This window comes from Phoenix dactylifera, chromosome 4 (assembly GCF_051530095.1).
Source record: "Phoenix dactylifera cultivar Ajwa chromosome 4, Ajwa_hap1_PhDact_Kaust_v1.1, whole genome shotgun sequence".
Taxonomy (NCBI): Eukaryota; Viridiplantae; Streptophyta; class Magnoliopsida; order Arecales; family Arecaceae; genus Phoenix; species Phoenix dactylifera.
Genome location: NC_143193.1, coordinates 49,903,703 through 49,927,975, shown reverse-complemented (window position 1 = coordinate 49,927,975; position 24,273 = coordinate 49,903,703). Strand labels below are relative to the sequence as shown.

General features: G+C 37.9%; 3 protein-coding genes and 1 long non-coding RNA gene across 4 annotated transcripts; 2 read left to right on the top strand and 2 right to left on the bottom strand.

Annotated features, from left to right (window-relative positions):
- The first annotated feature begins 2,488 nt into the window (after nt 1-2,488).
- Nucleotides 2,489-5,734, top strand: LOC103704853 (pentatricopeptide repeat-containing protein At5g04780, mitochondrial). The gene has a single exon (XM_008788327.6). The coding sequence runs from the start codon at nt 3,823-3,825 to the stop codon at nt 5,329-5,331; it is 1,509 nt and encodes a 502-aa protein (XP_008786549.5). The 5' UTR covers nt 2,489-3,822; the 3' UTR covers nt 5,332-5,734.
- On the top strand, nt 2,505-3,038 carry LOC120113130 (pectinesterase inhibitor 28). Its single transcript, XM_039133945.3, has one exon. The coding sequence runs from the start codon at nt 2,505-2,507 to the stop codon at nt 3,036-3,038; it is 534 nt and encodes a 177-aa protein (XP_038989873.3).
- Nucleotides 5,735-6,115: 381 nt separating the features above from the next.
- On the bottom strand, nt 6,116-12,865 carry LOC103704854 (serine carboxypeptidase-like 42). The gene is made up of 10 exons (XM_008788328.6): nt 12,115-12,865; nt 9,905-10,012; nt 9,625-9,717; nt 9,329-9,421; nt 9,158-9,243; nt 8,740-9,018; nt 8,458-8,591; nt 7,247-7,339; nt 7,013-7,130; nt 6,116-6,427 (listed from the first exon to the last, which is right to left on the bottom strand). The coding sequence occupies exons 1-10, from the start codon at nt 12,650-12,652 to the stop codon at nt 6,248-6,250; spliced, it is 1,722 nt and encodes a 573-aa protein (XP_008786550.4). The 5' UTR covers nt 12,653-12,865; the 3' UTR covers nt 6,116-6,247.
- Nucleotides 12,866-16,907: 4,042 nt separating this feature from the next.
- On the bottom strand, nt 16,908-23,653 carry LOC113462578 (uncharacterized). The gene is made up of 3 exons (XR_003385229.4): nt 23,327-23,653; nt 18,475-21,428; nt 16,908-18,316 (listed from the first exon to the last, which is right to left on the bottom strand). It is a non-coding gene; the product is annotated as an uncharacterized LOC113462578 (long non-coding RNA).
- Between the last annotated feature and the right edge of the window lie 620 nt (nt 23,654-24,273).

The following is a 24,273-nucleotide window of genomic DNA, read 5'->3' as shown; positions in this document are numbered from 1 at the left end:
CTCTATGCTGGGACTTAGCTTGTTAAACTAATTAATATGTTGGAACTAGAGCTGATCATGAGCTGTGTTTGGGACAAAAAAAGATCAATTTTTAAATAAGCCCGGCCCAAAGTTTAATAAAAAAGAATATAATTTAGGCTCAAGGCCCGGCTTATGATCACGAGTTAATATATCACATTTTAATTTCTTTATTATTAAATTTAAGTGCTATGTTTGGTTCACCATAGAGTTACTTTAGTTTATATATATATGTATATATAAAAAAACAATAAATAGGTGTTGCCTCATTAATTATAATTTGAGCTATATATTGCCTGATTCCCGCAATTTTATTAGCCGAAGACCCTTTTTAAGCCAAAAAACATAAGATATTCAAAATATTTTTTTACTACTTTTTTTCTGAAGAAAATTTTAAAATCAAGAAAAAAAATCTTTTTTTCAATCATTTTTTCTCATTGCCCTTTTTAAGATCTTCAGCCTTTGGTAGAGGGATCTATGTGGGCTTGGAATTATATTAGAATCAAACAAGGCTGCCAACGGACCTTGGTCTCGAAAAGGCCCATAAAAAAATATCCTATTCTAGATTTGGCCCTTATCTCATCGAAAAAAGCCAATCCGAAAGTATTATTTAGATTTATTGATTCCGCATAGGTTACCAAGATCTATCTAGTGAATAACTGATATGAGATTAAACACACGTCCGTACGAATCATTATATATTCTCTCTATTTAAGCTCTGGCATCCTTGCCAAGTTAAGGATCCAAATCCATTCAAATTCAATCACAAATACTACAGTCAGTTCTGGTTAGCTCAAATATATTCATGCTGCAGTGTCTCCTATTCCACATAGGTCATGGGCCGAATCCGCTCTGATGCTATTTTGTCGCAATCCAAAATCTTACCTAAAAGTAATAGTCGGAAGGTATTATTTACATTTTTGGATCATAAATATACACTCAAAATTTATTCAGCAAATAACTAATGTAGAACTAAACACATAACCTATATGCCATCACACTAAGGGCCGGCTTTATTGCATGTAGTTAGATATCCGGACTCAGCTCGTCACAGTGGAAACTCACTTCAAGTATTTTGTTGGTCCAAAATGAAGCTAAAGCGGGTTTTTGCAACAACCCAGTTTTGAGCGGATGGTTTAAAAGGGCTACGGTTTAGAGGGAGTACAAAGCCACTTTAATAAAGCGGGCTATCGTTCGGCCCACTTGCACTAAATTCAATAGATTACAGATAAATCTCATGGAGCCGACACTGTGATTAAGTTTGACTTTATTAATAGAAGTAATTACTAATTATTGCAATCTTGTTGATTAAACCTATGCTTCAAACATAAACTTAATTTGAACTTGTCTGAGATAGCTGCCGTCAGCTCATCTGAGTCTTATTCCTGCAAATTGCAATATATTTGATTAATATAAGGATCAGCATTTTGAAAAAGAAAAAAAGAAAAGAAAAGGATAAAAAAGGAACCCACCATAGAGTTGAAAACAAATAATAGAACTTACAGTAAAATAAACAAAATGTTTTGGACAAAATTTAAAATTATCGAATAACATATATACTTATGCATGTCAAAACCAATGAAGGCAAACCACGGATATGTGAAAAAGTTTGTAACTAGTACGAGAAGTCTTTAGTGATTTGAGGAATTCTGCAATTCATCTGACAACTTCCCTGGAATTAACAAAGTGTCATGCAATATAACTAGCATCTTGCTTGACCCAGGAGATGCTTGGAAGCTGCAATTTGTGCTGTAACCCAAGTAGTTTCCCATGCATCTTCATGGTTCCATTGTTGGGAGCTGTTTCTCCACGTCTTCAAATTAATCGCATGCGGCCTAAGTACTTTTCAAGGTCCAATGTCATATTGTGTTGGTCCAGTTCATTAGTCAACCCTACTGAATGTTTTACACAAAGTTCAGAATCATTTGCATCTGCAGCTGGACCTCAGTACAAGACAGGTCATGAAACATCTTTTAATGGAACACAAACCACCACACCACGGCTGTTCTCAAATGAAAATGAGTACTCATCCACCCAATTCTTGGGAGCCCAAGGTTGTACCCCATGAACCAAGGCTTGGAGAGCGCTAGTTCGTCGGACATTGGTCATAATTTTAGAGACAAGGAACTCTTGTTGCCCCCCTCTACTAGTCTCCATCTTGATGACAACTCATTGACTCTTGTGACCACCTTAAGTGAGACATATCACCCTAAAATCAAATTCCTGCGTGCTCTCTCTTTTGCAAATAATAAAGGGTGGAAAAAATGAATTCATTTCTTTTCAGTAGATCACACACCCAACAAACTTTGTCCTGCTCTTCCAAAAAGTCTAAAAGACAACCAAGAAGTGCTCTTTGACCCACCCCAACCAACCAACAAATCCACTCAACACCAAAATCCATTATATTCCCATCAGGCCGGCCATCACGCAAACCTTATCATCTCTATATCCCTACTCAGTCCTTGCAGCAACTATTGGAGTGAGACATGGCTCCCATTTCTTCCTTCATATTCTTCCTCTTCTTTCCTCTCCTCACACTCTCCCTTCCCTCACCTTCGAATTCTCCTCTCATCCAGAAGACTTGTAACGTCACAACAAGCTACAATCTTTGCGTCGCCACCCTCCAATCTGATCCCCGTAGCCTAAAAGCCGATGACGAGAAGGCCTTGTTGACCATCATTATCGGCATCGCGATCTCCGACGCCGCGAACACGTCCTCATATGTCTCTAGCCTGACCAAGAAGAACGCTGGAGCAACACTTAACTCGATCCTACGAGCTTGCGGTGGGACGTACAGAAACGCCGGCGAGGCGCTTCGGTCGGCCGCCGATGCACTGGCCGACGAGAACTACGACTACGCGTACGTGCATGTGAGTGCAGCCAGGGAGTACCCAAGTACATGCAGTAGATTGTTCCGGATGTACCCGAGACTGAAATATCCAACCAAGATTGCTCATAGGGAGGAGGGCTTGGAGCAATTCTGTACCATTGCATTGGATATTGTCTCTCTGCTTGGTTAATATGATGTCTTTTGGAGAACTTCTTCTAGTTTCCAATTCCTTTCTTCTCCTTTAATTAGCAGTGCAAAGTTTTGTGGGTAGTGTCTTGCATTTGATTTTCTCTCTCTCTCTCTCTCTCTCTCGCTCGCTCTCGCTCTCTTGGCTTTGTTAGTGGCGTTTGTTATTTGTGTCTCCCACTAGCTAGGTGTCAATGGCTATGTTTCCAACTGGGATTAAGACTGCAAGTTGGTTCGGCAAGGCCAGGCCTGCCATTAACTGGACCAGATGAGGACGGGTCCTGAATGTATCTTAATCCATGTATTTTACAAGGGACTCTGGATGGATGTTAATTAATAGATTATTTATATGACAATTTATATGCAGTCAAAATAAACCTTCTCAGAGGGGACTCATTGTGGGCAAAATCCAAGACCCTCGGTAGCCAATATAATCCAGTTGCTGCACCAAGGAACCGAGTAATAGTTAGAGCTGATATTTTAAATATATCATATTTATGTGAGATATAAAATCCTTGTTATGAAACCTTATTTCAAGCTAGCTCTAAACAAGTGTTCCAACTACTTTAATACTCTATCTCAATAACCTAAACAAGAGTTAAAAGAGAGAGAGAGAGAGAGAGAGAGAGAGAGAGAGAGAGAACTTTGTCAATCCCAAAGCCCAATCTAAAGCTATCCGTCTTAAGAAAAAAAATATGTTATTATTTTTTACACAAAGTTGTCCGTGCCTCAGGATTTGTCCTGGAAAATGGATGGAGGAAAAGGTATGAATTCTGAAACGCTTTTAGATGCCACCTTGGAGCAGCGGCAGCAGCGGCAGTCTTTCTGCCTGGCTGTCCTCCCTATTGAGAAGCTGCGCGCCTCTCTCCGCGCTCCTTCCCGGAAAGCAAGCCCACGCCCAGGCCATCGCCCATGGCCTTCTCCCCCACGCCACCCTTGAGACCGACCTCCTCCTCATGTACTCCCGCTGCTCCCAACTCTACCTCGCCCGCCAGGTCTTCGACCGAATGCCCCACCGAAACATGCACTCATGGAACATCCTCCTCTCCTCCTACGTCCAGACCTCCCTCTTCCACCACGCCCTCGCTCTCATTCATCCCTTCCTCCAATCCGGCCTTCGCCCCGACCACTTCACCCTCCCTTCCCTTCTCAAGGCAAGCGCCGGCACCGGCACCGGCGATGCTTCTCTCGGGATGGCACTCCACAACTGGGCCATCGTTCTCGGCCTCGAAGACCATGTTGTCGTGCGGGGATCCATACTCGACGTGTATGCGAAATGTGGAAATTTAGTTGGTGCACACTACTTGTTCGAGACTATGCTTAACAGAGATGTGGTGATATGGAATTCCATGATTTCTGGCCTTGCAAGAGCTGGGCATTCCGTTGAGGCACTGCATCTCTTCCGGCGATTGCAATGGGAGGGGGAGGAGATGGATTCAAGGGCTATCCCGAGCATCCTGCATGCCTGTGGTGGAATTGGTGATTTGATTAGAGGGAAAGAAGTTCATGGGAGAGTAATTCGATGTTTAGCATTCAATTCGGATACTGCGATTGGGAATTCTTTGATGGACATGTATGCCAAGTGCGGTTTCCTGGAAGGTTCGCATAAGGTTTTCTTAAGCATGCACGATCGGGATCTTGTGACCTGGTCTACATTGATATCTTGCTATGGTGTTCATGGTAAGGGAAAGGAAGCATTGAGCCTTTACAAGGAGATGATAGCATGCGGACTTGAGCCCAACTGTATCACCTTCACTTCAGTCTTAGCTAGCTGTAGCCACTCTGGCCTAATCGATGAAGGCCGGCAGGTCTTCGATTCGATAGTCAATGTTTTTGAGGTCGAGCCTAGAGTCGAGCACTATGCTTGTATGGTGGATCTTTTGGGTCGCTCAGGGAGTATAACAGAAGCTCTAGCACTGATACGTAAGATGCCGATGGAGCCGGCACCGAGTGTTTGGGGAGCATTGCTGGGTGCTTGTGCTGTCCATAGGAATTTGGAGGTTGGAGAAATTGCTGCATACAAACTATTTGAATTGGAGGCTGGCAATCCTAGCAACTATGTCGCGCTCAATGGCATATATGATGCTGTTGGTCGGTGGGATGGCGTAGCTCAGATGAGATCAAGGATGAGAGAATTTGGCATGGTGAAGACACCAGGGTGTAGTTGGGTTGATGTGAAGGGGAGGTTGCATGCTTTCTACCAGGGGGGTGTTCCGCATCCTTCGGCAAACAGAATTCATGAGCTGTTGGATACATTAACAAAGGTGATGACTAATTTGGATGATGGGCATGGATGAGTTGGATCAGTACTTTGAGCATATGAACTTCTATCTAGTGCATGAGGTGTACGATGAGATCCAGCTCAAGGAGCTTCAATGGTCTCTACACTAAACAGACATCAAATATATGTTCTCAGGGCCTATTAGTGAGCTTCAATCAGGGTTCATGCAATTCTCTATGACCTGACTGACATTGGCTAGGCTCGATTGAGAGCATTGACATCCCTAGCATCCCTCATTTCTCAGTTTGATTCTATTTTTTTCGGAAGTGGGAGGGACTATTTTCCACCTTACCAGGCTCTAGGAGAGACTAAGCCATTGCTCCAAGAACCAAGGACTTGTATATGCATGGGTGGTATGCTTTCAAACATGTAAATTGATTCGATGTGTTCAAATCAAGGTATTTCCTTCAATATCAAAATAGACTGATATGCGTATACTAATGTGGATTATAATTCTGAGTTTTTGCCTATATAATGTTTGCTTCAGTTGTTTGGGCACAAAGCCTCAAAACTATTGGCATCTCCCAAATTCTTTTATTTTATTTGTTTTAAATAGTTTTGAACAGCTCTTGATGTTCTCTAAGAATTCTGCAAAAATGATTATAATCCATGGAAATTCAGATCTCTTCTAATATTGTATAGTAAAAAATGTTTTCTTTTTCAATTACAAACAGATAAATTTCATCCTCTTGTAGTAAGCCAAGAATATCTGTAGCTGAAAGAAAAACCAAACAGGACCAAGTGCCACAAAGAAGATTAAAGATTCAGTCCAAATCCAGGATTGCACTGCTTTTCAGCAATTGGCTAGAAAAACTGAGTAACAATTTATTTATTCAATTAATTATTTCCCCAGTGCAGGAGTAATAGACAAATGCTGGAATTCTGAACTCTAGAAACTGTTGCTTGCTGCCTATGTCTCCAACTTGAGCGAATTATTGAAGGTTATCATCATCAATGGGAGGATATGTTGTGTTTGGCAATCTTTGCCCATTCACAAATGATCTGAAGAGGCGGAGGGCTCTGGCTGGCTGTGCATAGGGTACCATATGAGCAGCACCTCTCACAGTAGCAAACGTCAATAGGTTTCCATACTCCGTTGACCAGCCACCAGCCTTAAGAAAAAGAAATCACATAAAAGAATTCCATAATAGATAAGTTAAATGGCTGAACTTTGATACTAGATGGTCTAATGATATAGAGTGAGAAATGAGTGGAGGTGTCGTAAAATTAGGCAGATTAGGATGAGTAACCTGTAGTGGAGATTAGGAATTGAATACAGAGTGCTAAAGATATGATATAACAAAGTTACAAAGATTTACATCGATATGGCCATGCGGATTCCTTAACAAATAATCTCATATTCATAGTTGATTCAGCATATGCACCCACTAAAAACATTTGAATATTACGATGGTAACTTATTGGAGATTTGCACGTAAACATGAAGTGGATCCATTATATTTTGGAATAAGCATAAACCTGAAGTGCATCCGCTATAGTCGAGAATGGAATAATTGGTGTGAATAGTGTGAAGTGGATAGAGTGCAGTGCAGTTGGTGTCATGGCTCAGCTAGATATTGGATACATATATCTAACTGCCATTGTTATGGAAGCATAACTGGGAGGCCAAACAAGCGCCCAGATTACAACTCACTGGTCTGTGAAGGGACATGAATCTAAAGTAGTAGTTAGTTTACCTGGCCTTTGTAGAACCAAGCACCATAGGGGAGTGTAACTCCAAATTTTAGATCATGGGCGAGTTCTCGCACAAGCGTTCGGCTGCCTAAGAATGGCACTACAGAATCTTGGTCACCACTGTAATACAAGAGAAACGGTCAATTTTCATGATATGAAAACGAAACCGCTAATCTCAGTATGATCTCAAGAACAATTGGTAGATATACTAATGTTCAGAGGGAGGAAAATCTTACCTAAAAATCCATACCGGTATCTGATGCTTAATTATTCTCTTAAGCAAGGGAAGAATGTTGATATTGGGATCTGTGCCACTGTAATTCAGAACACTGACATATACAAATGAAAGCATTGACAACATCAGCTTTTCATTCAAGCTTTACAGTCTAAAAATGTGCTATACATGTAAAATAAATGACGAGGAGGAGGAAAATTAGTTGAAATGGTTTCAAGTGATGGAAGGGACATATGATAAAAGAAATTTTCTTCAACTCAGTGGTTAAAATAATAAGCCTGATTGGACAGAGCTCCTGTAGATGAAGAATGCTACTGAAAAATACAAAGAGATGTCTTAGGCTCTCAGCCACTCTTTATTTGCATGTGGACCAATCTCTTAAATTTCAGATTTCTTGGACCAGGAAGCAAATTATTGACATAATATTTTTGAAGAAAAACTTTTTAACCAAAGAAATTAAAATCCAAATACTGCGGTGGGTGATTTCGAAAATGTTGATGTTTAATGCGAAGAGTTGTGGAGTAAACTCCTGTTCATAACAAGCAACAAGGAAACCAAAACTTAAATTATTTCCAGTAGGTTTGCCTTTGCCTTAGAAACCCTAGGTCAAAATTCTAAAACTAAAGTAGTATGTATGGTACAGACCTTATAGGATAACAAGATCCTTACAGGGTAACAGTCAAATTTATAATGTTCCTCTGTCACATGTTATAGCAAACATTCTAATACATTAAGTAATAATATTATTGATATAAGTTACCAATACATGCATATGACCACACCACTGCAAATGCAAGCTTCAAAATTTCTTGAGGTGCAAAGGATTTAAAATTGTGGAAATATTGAGGGCACTGCTCAAAATTTTATTAAATTCTTATATATTTTAGAGTTCAGTATGCTTGTAACATATGGCTATAATATAGGTTTAAGATGAACACTGTTCCTCAGTTGTAGCATAGCACTTTTATTTTTTTCCCTGAAAATAGTTCAACTGTGAGGTTATGCCCTTTCTTTCTGTAAGAATTGACAAGTCTGAATGATGTCCTCCTTGCCTATATGAATGCAAAACAAGGCAAGGAGAATATCATATCACCTATGGCTTTTGAATTTAGGCTGGCAGAAGTAATCATCATTGGCTTCCATCTTTGAGCCACAAGTTGCATATCAAAAGAGCTAATTCTAATTACTTAGGATATGATTCAGAATGCTTACTCACTGCACATGCTCCAACTATAAGGCAACTTAGTCCTGTTGGCATGAAGAGCATGCTGAACTTCTGGAAGGTTGAAGTAGAAATGTCTTTCGTAAGTCATGCATACATCCACCCCCATACTTATCCTAGTAGCCTGCCATTATGAGACTTGAAAGAGAGAATTAACAAAGAAAGTGACCCATGTATAAAAATCATATATAAAAAGGAAAAAAGATTAAAGACAGCCCCTGAATATCATATGCATAGAGTATCTGGATTTTAGGTTAAATTGAAGGACATACATATTTTCGTAATCTTAACTCCTGCTCTACAATTGCTGGGTAGCAGACGTCAATGAGCACGTCATAATTGTTTATGTATTCTCCAACAACGTCATTTGCCTTTGCAAGAGCATCATTGCAAGATTCACTCATATTGTGGGGGCTCACGAAGGTATAATCTTCAAAATCACATTCATTCATAATGACGAGGCCTATCTCATCAGAGATCATACCGTGTGACCAGAAAAACTCATAAGTCGCTGGAGCATCCCTATCTAGCTTGAGAAGTGGATTCCCAATCTATTTGAGCAGTAAAAACAATGATACAAGTAATGGATTACTAAGAAGTGGCGAAAATGTTTTCAACTACTTACTGCAATCATGTACTGAGTTCGGAATAAATAAAAAAAGAAAACTTTATCAGGAAAAGCCATCTTACAGCGACTCCTTTGATCTTGAACTTGAAACCAGTTGAATGCTTGTTATGATTTAGAAGTACATTGGCCAGCTGTGGTATGTAGTGCCCTGAATCCAGTTGTATGATGTCAATAAGTTGATAGCAAAGATGAAGGAAAGATGTTTACTGAAGCAAATGTTACTACATGTTGACCTGCATAGCTTTCTCCAGTTAGAAATAAGTCCCTGGACTTGAACTCAGGAAACTTGTCATACCACCGCAGCAGGAATACATGCAAGTCATTAGCTTTCATCATCAACAGATGAACATGCAGTCAGTACATAATACACAATGACCTATAAGGGTATGTGAAATCTTATAATAATAGATGATGATGATGATGATGAAGGGGCAAAAAAGAATTTGAAAATATTTCACAGAATCTAGCCTTAAAAGCCACTTCTCAATTCATTAAAATATGTGAGATGCATGGAGGCTTTTAAACGTACCAGCTGACTCATCTCCACAAGTGTAATCAGAAGTTCTATTTGAGTAAGACCATCCAACACCAGCAGGAGATTCAACAAAGAGAAGATTTGATGCTATGGATATAAAGAAAAAATGAAGTCAAGAAAGTTTTGTAGCTGTAGATGGATTAGACTGAGTAGTTTAAAAATGAAGCTACAGTAAGCTATATGTATTATACAAGGATTCAATCAAGTTCTAGAAAGTTTCATTATATTAAATAGTAATCTACGTATTTCCATTTGGTTTAGAAGAAGTTGGAACCTTTATTCCAAGACATTTTGTTCCTTCGAAGGCCCCGACCATCGCCCCTAGGGAAAAATGGACCCAGTTCAGTGAATGCCCCACCTCCAATTGAAGAACAACCTGGGCCTGAAAATTAATCCATCATTAATCTCTGTATCTTGATTATTAATTAAATGAAATTCTCTAGTGAAAACCATGCTCTGAGGAATGATATGTTCAACCTGTATCCCCATGAAGGCTTTAAAACAAAAGAGAAGGAAAAAAATCATCATGAAATATTCTAGGATTGCATCTCAATAGTGGCGTCAAAAAGACTCGCGAAACTGTGAGTCTACACGCTAACTAAGCATAATTCACTCTCCATTCAAAATTTAGTGGGGATCCAAAATTTTTGAACCAGGCTCACAAATTTAAGGTGGATCATGAAACACCTCTATTAAATATATTGAAAGATGCAAATATTTGATGTCAAGAAATACAAACTTTTAAATCACTTATAATTCCTGTATGCTCCATTCAGTGATGATCATGTGGCCTACACCAAAATAAATCTTTGAGACTAAACTTACAGTTCTTGGAATCTCTTTGATCTTACCAAATCTTCAACTCTCAGGATACCATAAGAGGAGACAAAATTGCAAAGTGTTTGATCAAAATTTTGTTATGCTGTCTGATAGTTCAAAAATGATCAGCTCCTCCAGAGAAAGCAAAAAAGAAAAGAAACAAATCTAACCCCAAGCAAAGAAGGTTTTTACTCCCTTAGCAAATCAATCAATTAGCTGCACATCTGAAAAAAAATGTATTAGCTATGCAGTAGAAAAATCTTATGTATGTTTCCTTGAAAAAAAATATCTTAAATATGTTCTATTTCAATATTGTCATGGAGGTATATGAAATTTGTCATTCCAGGACCATTGATATAGCATGTACCAACCTATACATTTCAATAATGATGCCAACTATGTACATAATACACCAAATCAATAAATTAGGTGCACATGTAAAAGAATAATAGCCATGCAGTGAACAAACTTGCAAGTAATAAAACACTGGAGCCCATATAGATTCTGAGTGACAACTAGATTTTGAGTTGGCTTATTTTCAAATAAATAAATAAAATGCTAGGTTCTAGGAATGGGTAAATATAATGTGGTTTCATTAGAAAACTCACTAAAATTGTAAATCTTCACTGGTTACAAGCTAAATAAATTAATAAATTATTTGTCTTCTATAATGGAAGAATTGGAATTCATCATTTCAAGCTCTGGAAGCAACATTTACAACACAAGATAACTGACAAACTGGGTTGCAGCTTGTTCAATCCAAAATATAATTAAACCAAATTTACAGGCAAAGGAAAACCTTTTGACAGCTTTCTATTGCAAAAGAGTGATATATCTATGCAATCCCATTAGTATGTAAATATATCTCACACCCATACCGCCCATCCCCCCCTCCCAAGAAGAAAAAGAAAAAAAAGAAAGGAAACGAAAAAACACCAACGGGAAAAGAAAGAAAAAGGAAAGGAAACAAAAAACAGCCTGATACTAACCTATAAGTAATTAAAGATTCTTTCTAAAGAAACCATAAGCAATCACAGTAGTAAGCACTACGTTGAAGGAAAGGAGGAACTTGAAACATTCATAAGAAGATTCTAGCAGTAATAACAAAATAAATGGAGGGGGGAAAGGATAAAAGGACTTAATACTCATCAGGAAGCCCATAAAGACATTGGATAACATGAGGGGTGAAACCAAACAAAAGAGACAAGAGAAAATAGTAATCATGAGATGTTCCGAACCTTTATATTAACACTTAAGCCAACCAACAAGAAATCATGTACAGATACTTCCAATACTAAACACGAGTAGAATATTTATAACCAACCACAGACATTGGAATTATGAATATGCATAAAACAACCTTCTTATAATAATAATAAAAAAAGGGCTGCTTTGCTTGAAACTTATACAGAACTATCTTACAAAATACCAAATCAAACCTCAGAAAAAAAATTCTCATGGATCCAATAACCATGTTCACTAAAGAAAGGTAAGAGCAAAAAAATAAAATTTGTGGCCTTCAACAGAATCGGCAAATTGAAACAACAAATAACACCTTCAGTAAAACTGCAGTATCATCAACAACAACAAAGTCATCACAAGAGAAAGCAAATAATACGAAAAAAGGAGCAACTTTGATAACAGAGAAGGCCACCAAACACAAACCTCCATTGAGCCAGAGGGTGAGGGGCTTCTTGTCGGCATTGCCGTCGGCCTCTGCGAAGTAGTAGAAGAGACTCCTCCCTGCCTTCTCATCCACATCCACATACCCTGCATACTGCCTGAACCCCACCTTCGGCTGCCGTGGTAGCCCCACCACCAAGTCCTCCTCCGGATACCCCTGTACTCCTCTCCCCATCATCGCCACCACAACCGCCGCCGCTAGAAGCCACCATCTCCACCACTCCATCTCCCGGTTCCCAGAGATATCAACACCAAGGCGCCTCCCTTTTCTCTTCTCCCCTCTCCCTTTCCCTCCTTCCGACTCCTCTCTGCGAGCATACAGAGGGAGAGAGAACAGGGGAGGGAAGAGAGAAAGGGATGGGATAAGTCTAAACTGAATGGAATTCAAATAGTTTAAGAGTTCAGTTAAGATGCACACGTGAAATCTGGGGCGGTGCGGCCCAAAGGTGGCGTTTTTAAAACCGTTCAAAGGCTCCTTCCATGCTATGTTTGGGAAAAATTTGAAGGTGGGTGGTTTCATCCAAAGAGGATATAGGAAAGGGGAGGAGGAAACAAAGAGCCGTTAGATAAAAATTAGGGAGGGTCCTCACCACCTTTTGCCACGTGGCACGGCCGCCCTGCTAAAGTTATAGGGAAGGAGGCTCACGGGGTTGGCTCTATGCGCGATGGGTGGTGTTGCGAATGATGACATAGACCAAAAGGCTTTTCGAAGTTATTCTCCTTTTGGTGATGTAAACTAAGGATTTTGGAAGGTTATCCTTGTTTATAGCCGCATGCTTCATTCTAAGGGTAGGATAGGTGATATCCATCATAAAATATTTAGTCAATTCAGGCGGTCTATTGAGCCAAATTTTCTTATTGATCTTGGCTCTCAGGATTATTTTTTCACTTGTTGGTGCAATAATCATGGTGAGAATAGGTGTGTTTGGTAGGCTATACTCGAGGAGCATCCTTCACAAAAATAGATTTCTTTATCTATTGGCCTTTTCAGTTTTTAAAATGATGGTAGATATTCTGTTTTCTGATTTTATTGGATGTATTCGTACTCATCAGATATGAGTCACCCGTCCTAACTAAAAAAAGAAAAGAAAAGAAGGGACTGATATGTAATGGAACAGTAAGTCAACAAAATTGACGAGGGAATTGGGAGGGATTAATTCGCTGGCTTTTGATGGGTTGGAGGTTGGCAGGGGGTCACATGGAAGGAATCGGAAGAAGATAGGGAGGAGCTTTGCCCAACACAGCAGGATTTTGGGACCACAGGGCAAGTTGGTGAGGAAGTCCAAGCACTACGCTGCACTTTGATTGACAAGGGACCACTTGAGACATGATCTGGTGCTTAAATTAGGACCATTAGGTAGTTGCATTCAATGGTGACTCTACCTAGCTCAAAAAATTATGATGACAACTTTAGATGGTCATAGTGGGGGCACCTTCAGATTCTTTGCTATCAATTCACTATTAGATATATGAAATAAGCACCACAGCATGATACAATGCAGTGAGAGCTTGTGATACTTCCAACATTGAATGGGTTCCAGGAGACTGACCTTAGGTTATCATATTAGGTGAGTACTATAGTAATAATATGAGTGAAGAAAATGCTAGGTCATATGGAGCAGAATTCTAGGGATGATACATAAAAATCGTAGTATTTTGTGATATTTTGTTTTGTTAAATTGAGAAGTTATGATGTTTTCTCGACATTTTGGTGTTTGGTTGTTCAAAAGAATCTTATAAAATCTCTTAAATTAGAGAGCTAGAAAATTTCACTTTCGCAAAAGTTTTTCAGTTACTTGAATTTTCCCTCTGTATTATCTTTAGCTTTCTATTTTTAAGCTTTGTTTTAACAACCAAACTACCAAGGAGAATCTGAAAATACAAAATCTAAAACTTTTGAATTATGAAAATGGATAATGTTATCTAAAAGGATAATATAATAATTTAAAATTTATTTAGTTATTTATTTTGGAGAGAAAGGTAGGAAAATCCACTTGTACTATGATTACTTAGGTTTAGATTTTTAGATATCCACCATCCATCTAAGAATGAAACCTAGAATAACCAGTTGCTAAGTAGAGGGATGTGATTCCAAGAGCAAAATTCCATTCACTTGGAATTTAAACTTCAAACATTAAGAATATCGTATATCATTAAAATGGATTTTTCATCAACTTCGCACAGTTATTGATAATTTTTTTGTTTATAAGTTAGTAAATGACAAAGTACAGCCCATATTTCAAGATATCATTATTCATATCTGTTGAGAAAATAACATATGACATTTTGATATCAATTATAACCTCAATTTATACAAGCTTAGATGAAAACCATGCTGTTAGATAGAGCTTGCCTTAGGTGGAAATTAACTGATATTCATAGATTATTTATAAAAAAAGCATCGTATTGATGGAAACTACATGTTTAAAACCATCTCTTTTTTTTTCACAATTATGACGAGTCCAATCAAATTCAAACATCTAGCATAAAACACCCAGGATTGTGGATAGTGATACAACAAACTATGATGAGTATGTTACAGTAAACATGCTTTCCTATCACACCTCAAGATGCATGGAATATAAAGCATACTACATACATCACCAAAAGCAACATGTCGTTGTTGCTTCAAAAAAAAGGGCAATATGTCGCGAATGTGGTTGATCTATCATCCAACAATTTCACCTAACCTTCTCTTGAACAAATGATTTGTCAAAATATTCAACCCTGCCACAACTACACAACAAGTGTCACAAATTACATAAGGAACAACATTTTGCCCATTGTTCACCACGGTTCACACCACATGGTGCATGAAATAGGCATCCTATGGCCATAGCAAATCACAAGGTGCAAGTTCACAAAGGGTCAATGCATGCAAATCTTCAAGCGGAAAATTGGGTCCTCTCTTCGTACCAAATTTTAATGTCATTATTCCAATCTCAAACTTTTCGTTCTAATTTTGTCTAGAGATGTCAATGGGATGAATTCGGTGCGGTTAGTAAAAAAATTAAAACTGAATTCAAAATCTACCACCGTTTTCTGTAACTGAAACTGGAACTGAACTGGCAATTTTAATGTCATTTTATTTTTTATTAATTTCAAATTTTTCACATATAAATAACTAAATTAAACATATCATCAATAATTTTCATAATATAAATTAAAGATTTGTCAATGCGTGGAATAGAGGATGGTCTAGCTTATTTCATGAAATTCTTAATTTGAATTTATATTAAATACAAAGGATATTAAGGGTATTAACTATCGAGTATTTTCTATTTCGGGTCCGGTTTAGTGTTTGGGCAATTCATCAAAGCTGAAATCAGAACCGAATCCGAATGGTTTTTAATTTTTAAAACCATCACCGAAACTATCCCTATTTAATTTTGGTTAAAACCGCTCTATTCGGTTTAGGGATACATAAAATATCCAGATAGCTGATTCTGTTGATATCCCTAATTTTCCCCCCACTCTATCCAAATATTAAACCAAGCTTTCTTTTGCCAGTCCACCCTAACCCAACTTGAGAGTATATGTTTGGGCCCATGGCTGGGATATCAGACCCATTTGAGTACCATGGATAAGGTCGGGTATGAGCCCGGGCCTACCACCAAGCCGCTCGTAGCCACAAGCAGAGGTGCCACAGCCTTCGGCGGAGGAAGGATTGATTCAGGAATCTATCAGTGCTGGCTGATGGATATTGTCGGAGCTGGCATTGTTCATTGGGTCCTCATGGAGGTCAATCTAAAATATTCTGGTCAAGATCTGTTTTGGATTTATCGCCAGAATGACCTGTACCAAGCTGGGCCTATGGCTTTACTCCAATAAGTTGGGGGTGCTTTCTAAGCAAGTTGCCAAAAGTTTAGCAATGTGATCAGCTTAATTAATGAGAGGTTGAGTAGGAAATTATAGTTTGTTCTTCATGTGGCATGGGTTGCTCAAGTTCCAAAATTTCTAATCTATAGTCCACTTGCAAAGATGGATGAACCCCCCCTTCCTTTTCTTTTTTTTTTAACAACCTTGGGCAGCTGAATTACCTCTTCAATGTACATTAGTTATGAGAAGACATTGCAGTGCTATAACAAGAGGGAGCTAATAGAAACCTCATACATTGGAAGGCAGGTCTCAATTGAATGCATTTGAGAACATCCTTCATGTACATGGGTAGGCAAGGGAAAGCTATTAACATGTAAAGTAACCCCACAGATAATCTCCCCTCTCTCTCTCTCTTTAATGGAACATATCCCCCTCTTTTTTTCCCAAAGTGATCCTAAATCAAATACATATGAAGCATACACGTTAGGAAAGGTTTTGTATGGTTTATTTAAATCAATATTCTTGTGCGGTTCAATTGGCAAGTAGGCAAATGTTGTTGTTTAAGAAATGTCCAGGACTGAAATCCTTGCAGCAGCATCCCACTGTGTTTCTCTAAAGAAATGGAATCAATTGAAATTGTTGGATAGCATAAGTATTGAAAGTACAACAAGAAAAAACATAAATCGGTTGGAGTTTTGACGTAGAAAAAAAAATTAATTTTAAAAAATAAATGTACCAGCTTTATCTCGTAAATTTTAGACGGTTTAAAAATTTTAAAACTCTTATCCTTTTTCTCAAACGCTTCTTTTAGAAGAGTCGCAACTTTTCCGAAAAAAGCGTTGGTTCTAATTGCCGTAGGGATGCGATGTTTCTGACACACTTTAGAAACACCGTATCTTCAGAAATACCGCACCGTATCGTCACCGGATAGAGTCTTTAAATAGGCTCTAGTCCAGTGATTTGAAAAACTCAATCTATACTACTACTTCTCTGCTTCCTAAGATAAAACAGAAAATTCTTCTCTCCTTTTTCTTTTTCTCTTCTTCCAAACCTTTTTCAAGTTTTCCCTTTCAGCTGGGCAACTGAAGTCTCCCTAGCATTCGTGCACATTAGGGAAGGATTGGGCTGAGCTAGATTGTTGTACTTTGGAAAAGAGATTGTCACAAATATGCACATTGGGGGCGAATCACGTTCTTAAGGTAGTATATATAACACGCCTTGATCCAGGCAAGCTCTTTTATTTTAATAGATTATTCTTTTATAATACCTTTATAAAATAAAGATATAGCAATTTCCAGGCAAAATACTATTTTTTCAACAAAATCAAGGTTTAGCACTATAAATACAATCAACAAATACCCTTCCACTTACATTTGGATAGACAATTTGCTAGCCCATCAAAGAGTTGTTACAAAATTTGGTGATCTGTGTTTTTCTTGAAAAATAGAATTTCTTAATTTTCTTACAATTTTTCACTTTTCATAGTTCTAAATAACAATCTAGTTCACTTGATTGGGAAGATTTTATCTAGATTTGTGACCAGATTGTGTCCTCAGGGCGAAAGAAGGATTCACCCTTCCTTCGTGCGAATCCACCGTTGGATCATCAGCTGCTTGCTTTGATATCCATTTTAACATATAAATGATAGAGTTTGAAATGCTTTCAGATGTGTGCGATAGGTGATCCAATGGTGGTTTCTAGCAAAAGATACAACCCATCCCTTTAGATTTTGCATCAATTTATTCTCCATTGGCTGAACTCCTCAAGCAACGTCATTGTCTTCATCTATGGTTCTCCAACATCATTATCTCCAATGGTTGAATTTTCCAAACACTTGTCATATGTGCCAAGGAAAGACCAAGTTTGGTGGTTCAACCACTTGGTGATCATGAAACAACCCTAAAGCACACCACCACTTCATCCACCTCTCAAGGTTTTCATGGATAGTAAAATCAAAGCCTTACAAATTTACTTTATTCTACTTTAAATATACTTTGTTTTTTTCTTTTAAAAAAAAGCAAAAGCCAAGATACCATATCAAAACACAATGATAGCAAATTCCGCAAGTTGGAATCATATCTCAACAATCCAAATATGATCGAACCAGATGCAAGGACTCAAGTGGTGTCTGCAACCACCATTCTCTTTGCTTTCTGCTTGATGGCCTTCCCTTTCCTGCCTGTTTGTATACTGGCATAACTCCAAGTCAAAGGAAATAAGTTGAAGGGCACCATCATTTTCTTGAGGTGAGGTTGTCTCATGTCAGCATCAATACTGGCATACTTCGCATAGATCGGCGCAGGTCTTTGAATCCTTCAAGCTCTTCCGGAGCATGGATAACCCTCTCCACACCATGAGAAGACACCTTAGAAGCATAAGGTTTGAATTAGCTTCAAGTTATTGACACTATCCTATAAGATTTTCTTTGATAATTAGCAAGACCACAAACTGATAGGAAGGAAATGATGTTCCAATGAATACAACCTTGAATTACAACAGCTTAACAATGACTAAATAAAATACCTCAAGTAAATTGTTCTTTGGTACACTTCCAGCAGGCTTAGCTTCATCCAAGCATGACTGGTAAGCAGTCGAAAAGGCCTCGATATCATTCATACTTGGAGAACAGTATCTATAAAAAAGGTGGTTGATTAGAAGAATTTTTCAGCAAAATAACAAGTAGTCAGCAGCCATATCAAGCAGAAGATAAGCTTAGATTGATGCCACATTCCTAAGCAATTTTGATTAGCATAGAAAGGCCAAACTTATTGTACTATAAATCTGATAGTGTAATAAGGCATTCCATAATTTAAATATGGCAGAAGAGCACTGTATAGCAAAGAACACAGTGAATAAAGTTCCATTAATTTTCTAAATAAATCCAATTAAAGGGCCCTACTCTCCAACAAAGACAATTATTTGTCGTATCACAGTTCTGGGGCATAGAATATCCCAACTTTATCATTATATTCTTGCATATTTCTGAACTAATTTTCCTGACTACTTCATTAAATCAAAACGTATGCAGTATGTAATCTTCAAATTTCCCACTTTAGGATCTACGAATGGGAAGAAAAGGCTGCGGATGGTTTGAAATGAACTATTGCCTTGTTAATAAAAAACAACATACTAATAGTTCCTCAAAATTCTACAATAAAATCGGGAAAAGATTCTGCACGATGGATCGAGGATATACTTCATAGCTTTTTACATCGTTTAGTTGTGAATGTGGCTAAATTGTGCTTAACAACAATGTAAATTAGCCAGCCCGTCAGGATCTTATAAATGCTTCTTCAATATTATGCTCTATTGAGGAACCACCCTGCGTGTAAGATGCAAACATTCTTGGTTGTTTTCACAAACAGACTTATCTTTAATGCTAGGTACACTATCACCTCCACACCTTGTTTAAATATGATTACATATGGACACAGCTGCTATTTTCCTCTTTAAAAGTAAGTGGTTTGCATTTTGGATAGTTGCTATACCTTTTTGCAAAATAGTTCAGTCTCCATTTATAGATCTGAGTCCATATCAAACCATTGTTAAGTGCTTCTCTTTGAGAAAAACCACACAAGTAAATATTGACATCTTTAGGTCAGATCATTTGGAGGGAATACCTCACAAGCGATCTCCATCATTACTTGTAGACTGTAACTTGGGACCAGATATTCTACCCAACAGAACAGGCTTGGAAGTTCAGATTGTGGTCCACTCACTTCTCCAAGATATCTAGCTAGATTTCCATATGTCTGATGAAATTCTCCTGGACTCCAATAACAACTGTCATATACAGCTATAAGTCTTATATCAGAAGTTTCTGTTGAATCGCATTGCAAACCTGATGAGTGGTCTATATGCTTCAATACTCCATGACGAAGAACCAAGATCATGACATGACACATCCAAGGGCAAAGAGAATTAGAAATTCCTTAGATTTAATTTTAGTAGTCAATTTTCTGTATTTATCTTTTACTTCTAATTATTTTTAGTTTTTAGTGGGTTTATCAAATTCTGAGAATATAAGATCCCAAGCTTCATTATATAGTTTAAAAAGTTACCGCAGCAATGCTGTTCATGGTATGGTTCATGCTACAATAACCACAAACAGCAATCATGCCTTATTAGAGACAATTATAGGATTTTAAAAGAGAGTTGAATGGCTTCTGTTTTATTTAAAAAAAGGACCCTAGGGTTTGACAACAGGGATTAGATGATTTATTAATGAAGAAAGGAATGAGTCCTTTGGTTTCTCATGTAGTGTGTCTACGCAGTGGAGGTGTGAGGCCTTCAAACCCTAGGTGTGCTTTCTAAGTCCCGAAATGAAACTGTACCATCTTTTATCTTTCCTTTTATTCCTTTCATGATGATCTGTGTTTTCTTTTAGTTCCTTACTTCATTCACATCTATTTCTGTTTTCCCTAGTTTGCTATGGATCCCAAATCGCTTTTCTTGATACCTAAACAGCCATCATCCAGTCATAAATTTACTAAATATATCAGTTGTTTAACAGCTCCTTTCAAGCCCTTTCTCTCTTTGTTCTACATCTTAGTTCATCACTTAAACAATATTGTAGATCCTGAGTCTAGATCCTATTTAATCAACCCTTCTTTTCTATAGAAAACTTACCTTGCTAGTTCATGGAAAACTTGATTTGATTTCTTATGGATAGCAAGGCAGTGTATCTATTCCTAAGCACCTCCAAACCTCCTTGTTCCCTATTTGAGCCTTAGTTTCACATTCCTTAGATTCATCTCAGCATCCACAATCATTTTGGCATCAAAATTCCTATTGTCAACATTAAATTTTAATTACATCTCAGGTCTGAACCCAATTTCCCAGCAACATATATGTTTAGACACCATGCTCAACCCAGAGCCTCGCTTCCATAGACACTATAGAAGTCCACAGAACTGTCTTATAACATCTTTTGTTTTCAAGTACTGAGAAAAGAAGATTAAGGTACATGCTTCGTAGCAAAACTGGCCATTGATGGTTCAATTAGCGACAACAATACATGAATATGTTACTAAGAAGAGAGATGGCGCAGTAATAGTTTTGATCTCCCTAATAGTCACTACTTCAATTGGTATCTCCATTGATCCATACACTTAACAAACATTGCAGAAGCTACTTTATTAGTGGGTGAAATGCTTATAGATACATACTGGAAAGCTTCTCAATGTGCAAAAATGGTCGATTTTGCACTTGTTTTAAAAGCATATAATTTTTAAGTCAACGTAAAATGACACTGAGACCTCTTCTGTAATAAGTAATTCCTTTGTCCCACCATGTACCAACAAGAGAGATACTGTCTCCTCCAGCTCCAGTTCCTACCTTCAGAAGATCCAAATTGATTAGAAGAACATTGCGCCTCCTGAAAATTTATAGAATGTGTGCTTGTTTATGTGCACTTCCATAGACAAGAAGCTTAAATAAAGATTTGCAGCATCCTCTTCAAAGTCGTCTTGAAAGTCCTGGTCATCATCCATTACACACAGTTGAACAAACAGTCAGGCAAATTTTAGGCAGATGGTCCCAAAAAGTGGCTATGTACCAGAGAAACACTATGCTTCTGCTTTGCAAGATGAGCTCAAATAGGACTGTTGAATCAAGAACAGATCTTAAAGATTTTCAATCAGCACAACAGTAGTAATAAGAGCTAACTAATTTAGATAGCACATCATGTTGCTCCAATAAAGTACTATTTTGCATCTCATTGACTTAAACAAGCGACTTCTGATTCTTCACTTCGTAAGGATTGTATTTTACTTACCGTTAGCTGTAGGAATGGGAAAGCAGGTCTTCAAAAAAATTAATAAAAAGTATTTAGGAAGTGGGTGCTGGAACAAGTTTTTGAGGATATTTGGAGCGTCATAGCTCATGACTTATTCAAAAAGGCTAGCTCTTTGGGTTTCTTGGCTCTGCAAAAGTACCCATGATCTACTTAGTGCATGGTTGTTATAAGATTAAACACAAGCCAGCACGGGTCCTCACATGCTTCCTCTGTTTAAACCCTAGTGTCCTCACCAGATTAAGGATCCAAATCTATTTCAAATCAAACCATAAATACCACAAATCCAGTCATAAACACCATAACCAGCCTATGGTCAATTCAAATGGGCTCGTGCTGCAGTCTTCCATTCTCCATAAAGACTATAGGTCGGTTCCACTCTGATATCATTTGCCACAACCCAAGACCTCATCCAAAAAGGCTGGCTAGAAAATATTATTTAAATTTTTTGGCTTCGTATAGGTATTCAAGATCTACTCAGTGCATAGCCGATATGGGACTAAACACACGTCCATGCAAGTCCTCACATGGAAGGGGGTATGCACTCCTAAATGAAAGATTCCTGCTACTAAAGTTTGTGCTTTCCACTTGGTGATCACTTCAGATAATAGTGAATAACTAGAAAGAGCCCCCCTCCACCCCAACCAACACAAAACAAGACAAAAAGCAAGAGATATTGGAGTAGGCAACATGTTGTAATTTAAAAATGTATTTATATCTTCACTTAACACTTGCATGTCTATGGAAAAAGGGAAAAAAAAGCTTTGTGGACCTCATTGCATATGCTTCGGATGTTTCTTTTAAAAGGAAAACCCTGGTTCATCAACAAGCAGTCTAACTTCAGGTTGTTTCTTTTAGCATATCATAAATGAACCAGGGTTAATCCTCACCTCTTTTGAAAGGGAAAAGAAAAACTAGCTTAAGATTTCCCAGATGAATAAAACTTAAATATCGGTTATTCCACTTCTCTCTAAGCCTTTTCATCCAATATTTGATTAATAACACTTACTAAGCAGGAATAATAGGAAGAAGGATTTATCAAGTTGACCCAAAATAAACAGAGAAGGAATGATAATTATAATTCGATAAACAGATAAATAAAACAATTGCCCAACAGTTGGTTTTATTATCATAAAAAGTTTACTGTTTGACTTGATAATTGATTAAGAAAATCAAAAAATACAATGCATTTGAAAAACCTAGTTCTTCAGACCTTGCACCCATCACACGGGCAAAGGAAATGGTCTTCTCTATAACCTGATCCGTTAATGAGAGAATTTCCGGCATGGCTTGATTAATTTATCAAATCATCATGCATTAACCATTAGCTTTCCCTTGAGTCTCAAACTTCAAATTCAATGCCTATTTCAATTTGACTCTCTTTTGTTTCCAATTTGACTCTTAAAGATACAAAATTAAAAAAAAAATGGTACCAAAACACAGCAAATAGAGACCTTTCATCAAACAAAGCGACATGAAACACCAGCTTCCGTGCATCCAACTAATGATAAAACTAGTACCATCTTCAAAAGAAATACAAAAGTAATATAAAATGAAAACATGTAATCATTCAGTGCTTACCATCTTAATCTTCAATAAATTCTTCTTCAACTCTTTTTCTCCTTCCTTTTCATCTCTCCTAGTTTATGTAGGAACTGCTCGAGCATAGGTGTCACTCTTCTTCGCGTGGCTTGTGAGGGAAATATTTGCAGAATAAGGTAAGGGAAAGGGTCATTTCGGGAAGGGCAGGGCATGTGGCGGGCAAGCTTCGAGCTTGGAAAAGTCCAAGGGAGTGAGCAGAGGAGAGAGTCGCTTCCTCTGAAGCACGCTTCTCCTGAACAAAATCCATTTGTCGCAGGGGCGGCGGAGCCATGCGGCGACAGGGATTAACGGCTAATATAGGCGGCAAAGAAGAGTCCCTCGTTCACCCTATCAAGATACCATGAGCTCTTAATCTTATGCGTCGCATACATCCAATACCACAAATATCGGAAGGTTCTATACACTGAATACGCTGAATCATGGGCCATTGGACGAATCATGGTCTGACCAAGTCCGACAAAACCAGTCATATGCTTTTGGAATTAGCGCACACGGCGAGGATGTGATAACAAATTCTTCCCACCACCTTTCGATCGGGATTGTTGGTTGCATTTGTCTCTGACGAGTCTGGGATCCCAATGATATGATCTAAAAGAGTCATCAAATTTAATTGACCTATTGGGCCGAATTTTTGGAAATTATAATTTGGCCATACGATATGTAATTGAGAATATTTTTGTTTGAATCGAGTAACTTTTCTAGGTGCGCCGCTCCCTAAGAAAAACCATGCTCCTAGCGATTAAGCCCATATTCCATTATTTGTATACTAAAATGAGCTGGTCAAGCCAAAAATTTTCTTTTCGAAAAAAATCGACGAGAGAGATAGCTGGCAAAATTGATGTAAAAGTCGAAATTTATCTTCTACAAAATTTTAACTTTTTCGAGTCTTATTAGAACTAAAAAAGAAATCGGATTTGAATTGGGCA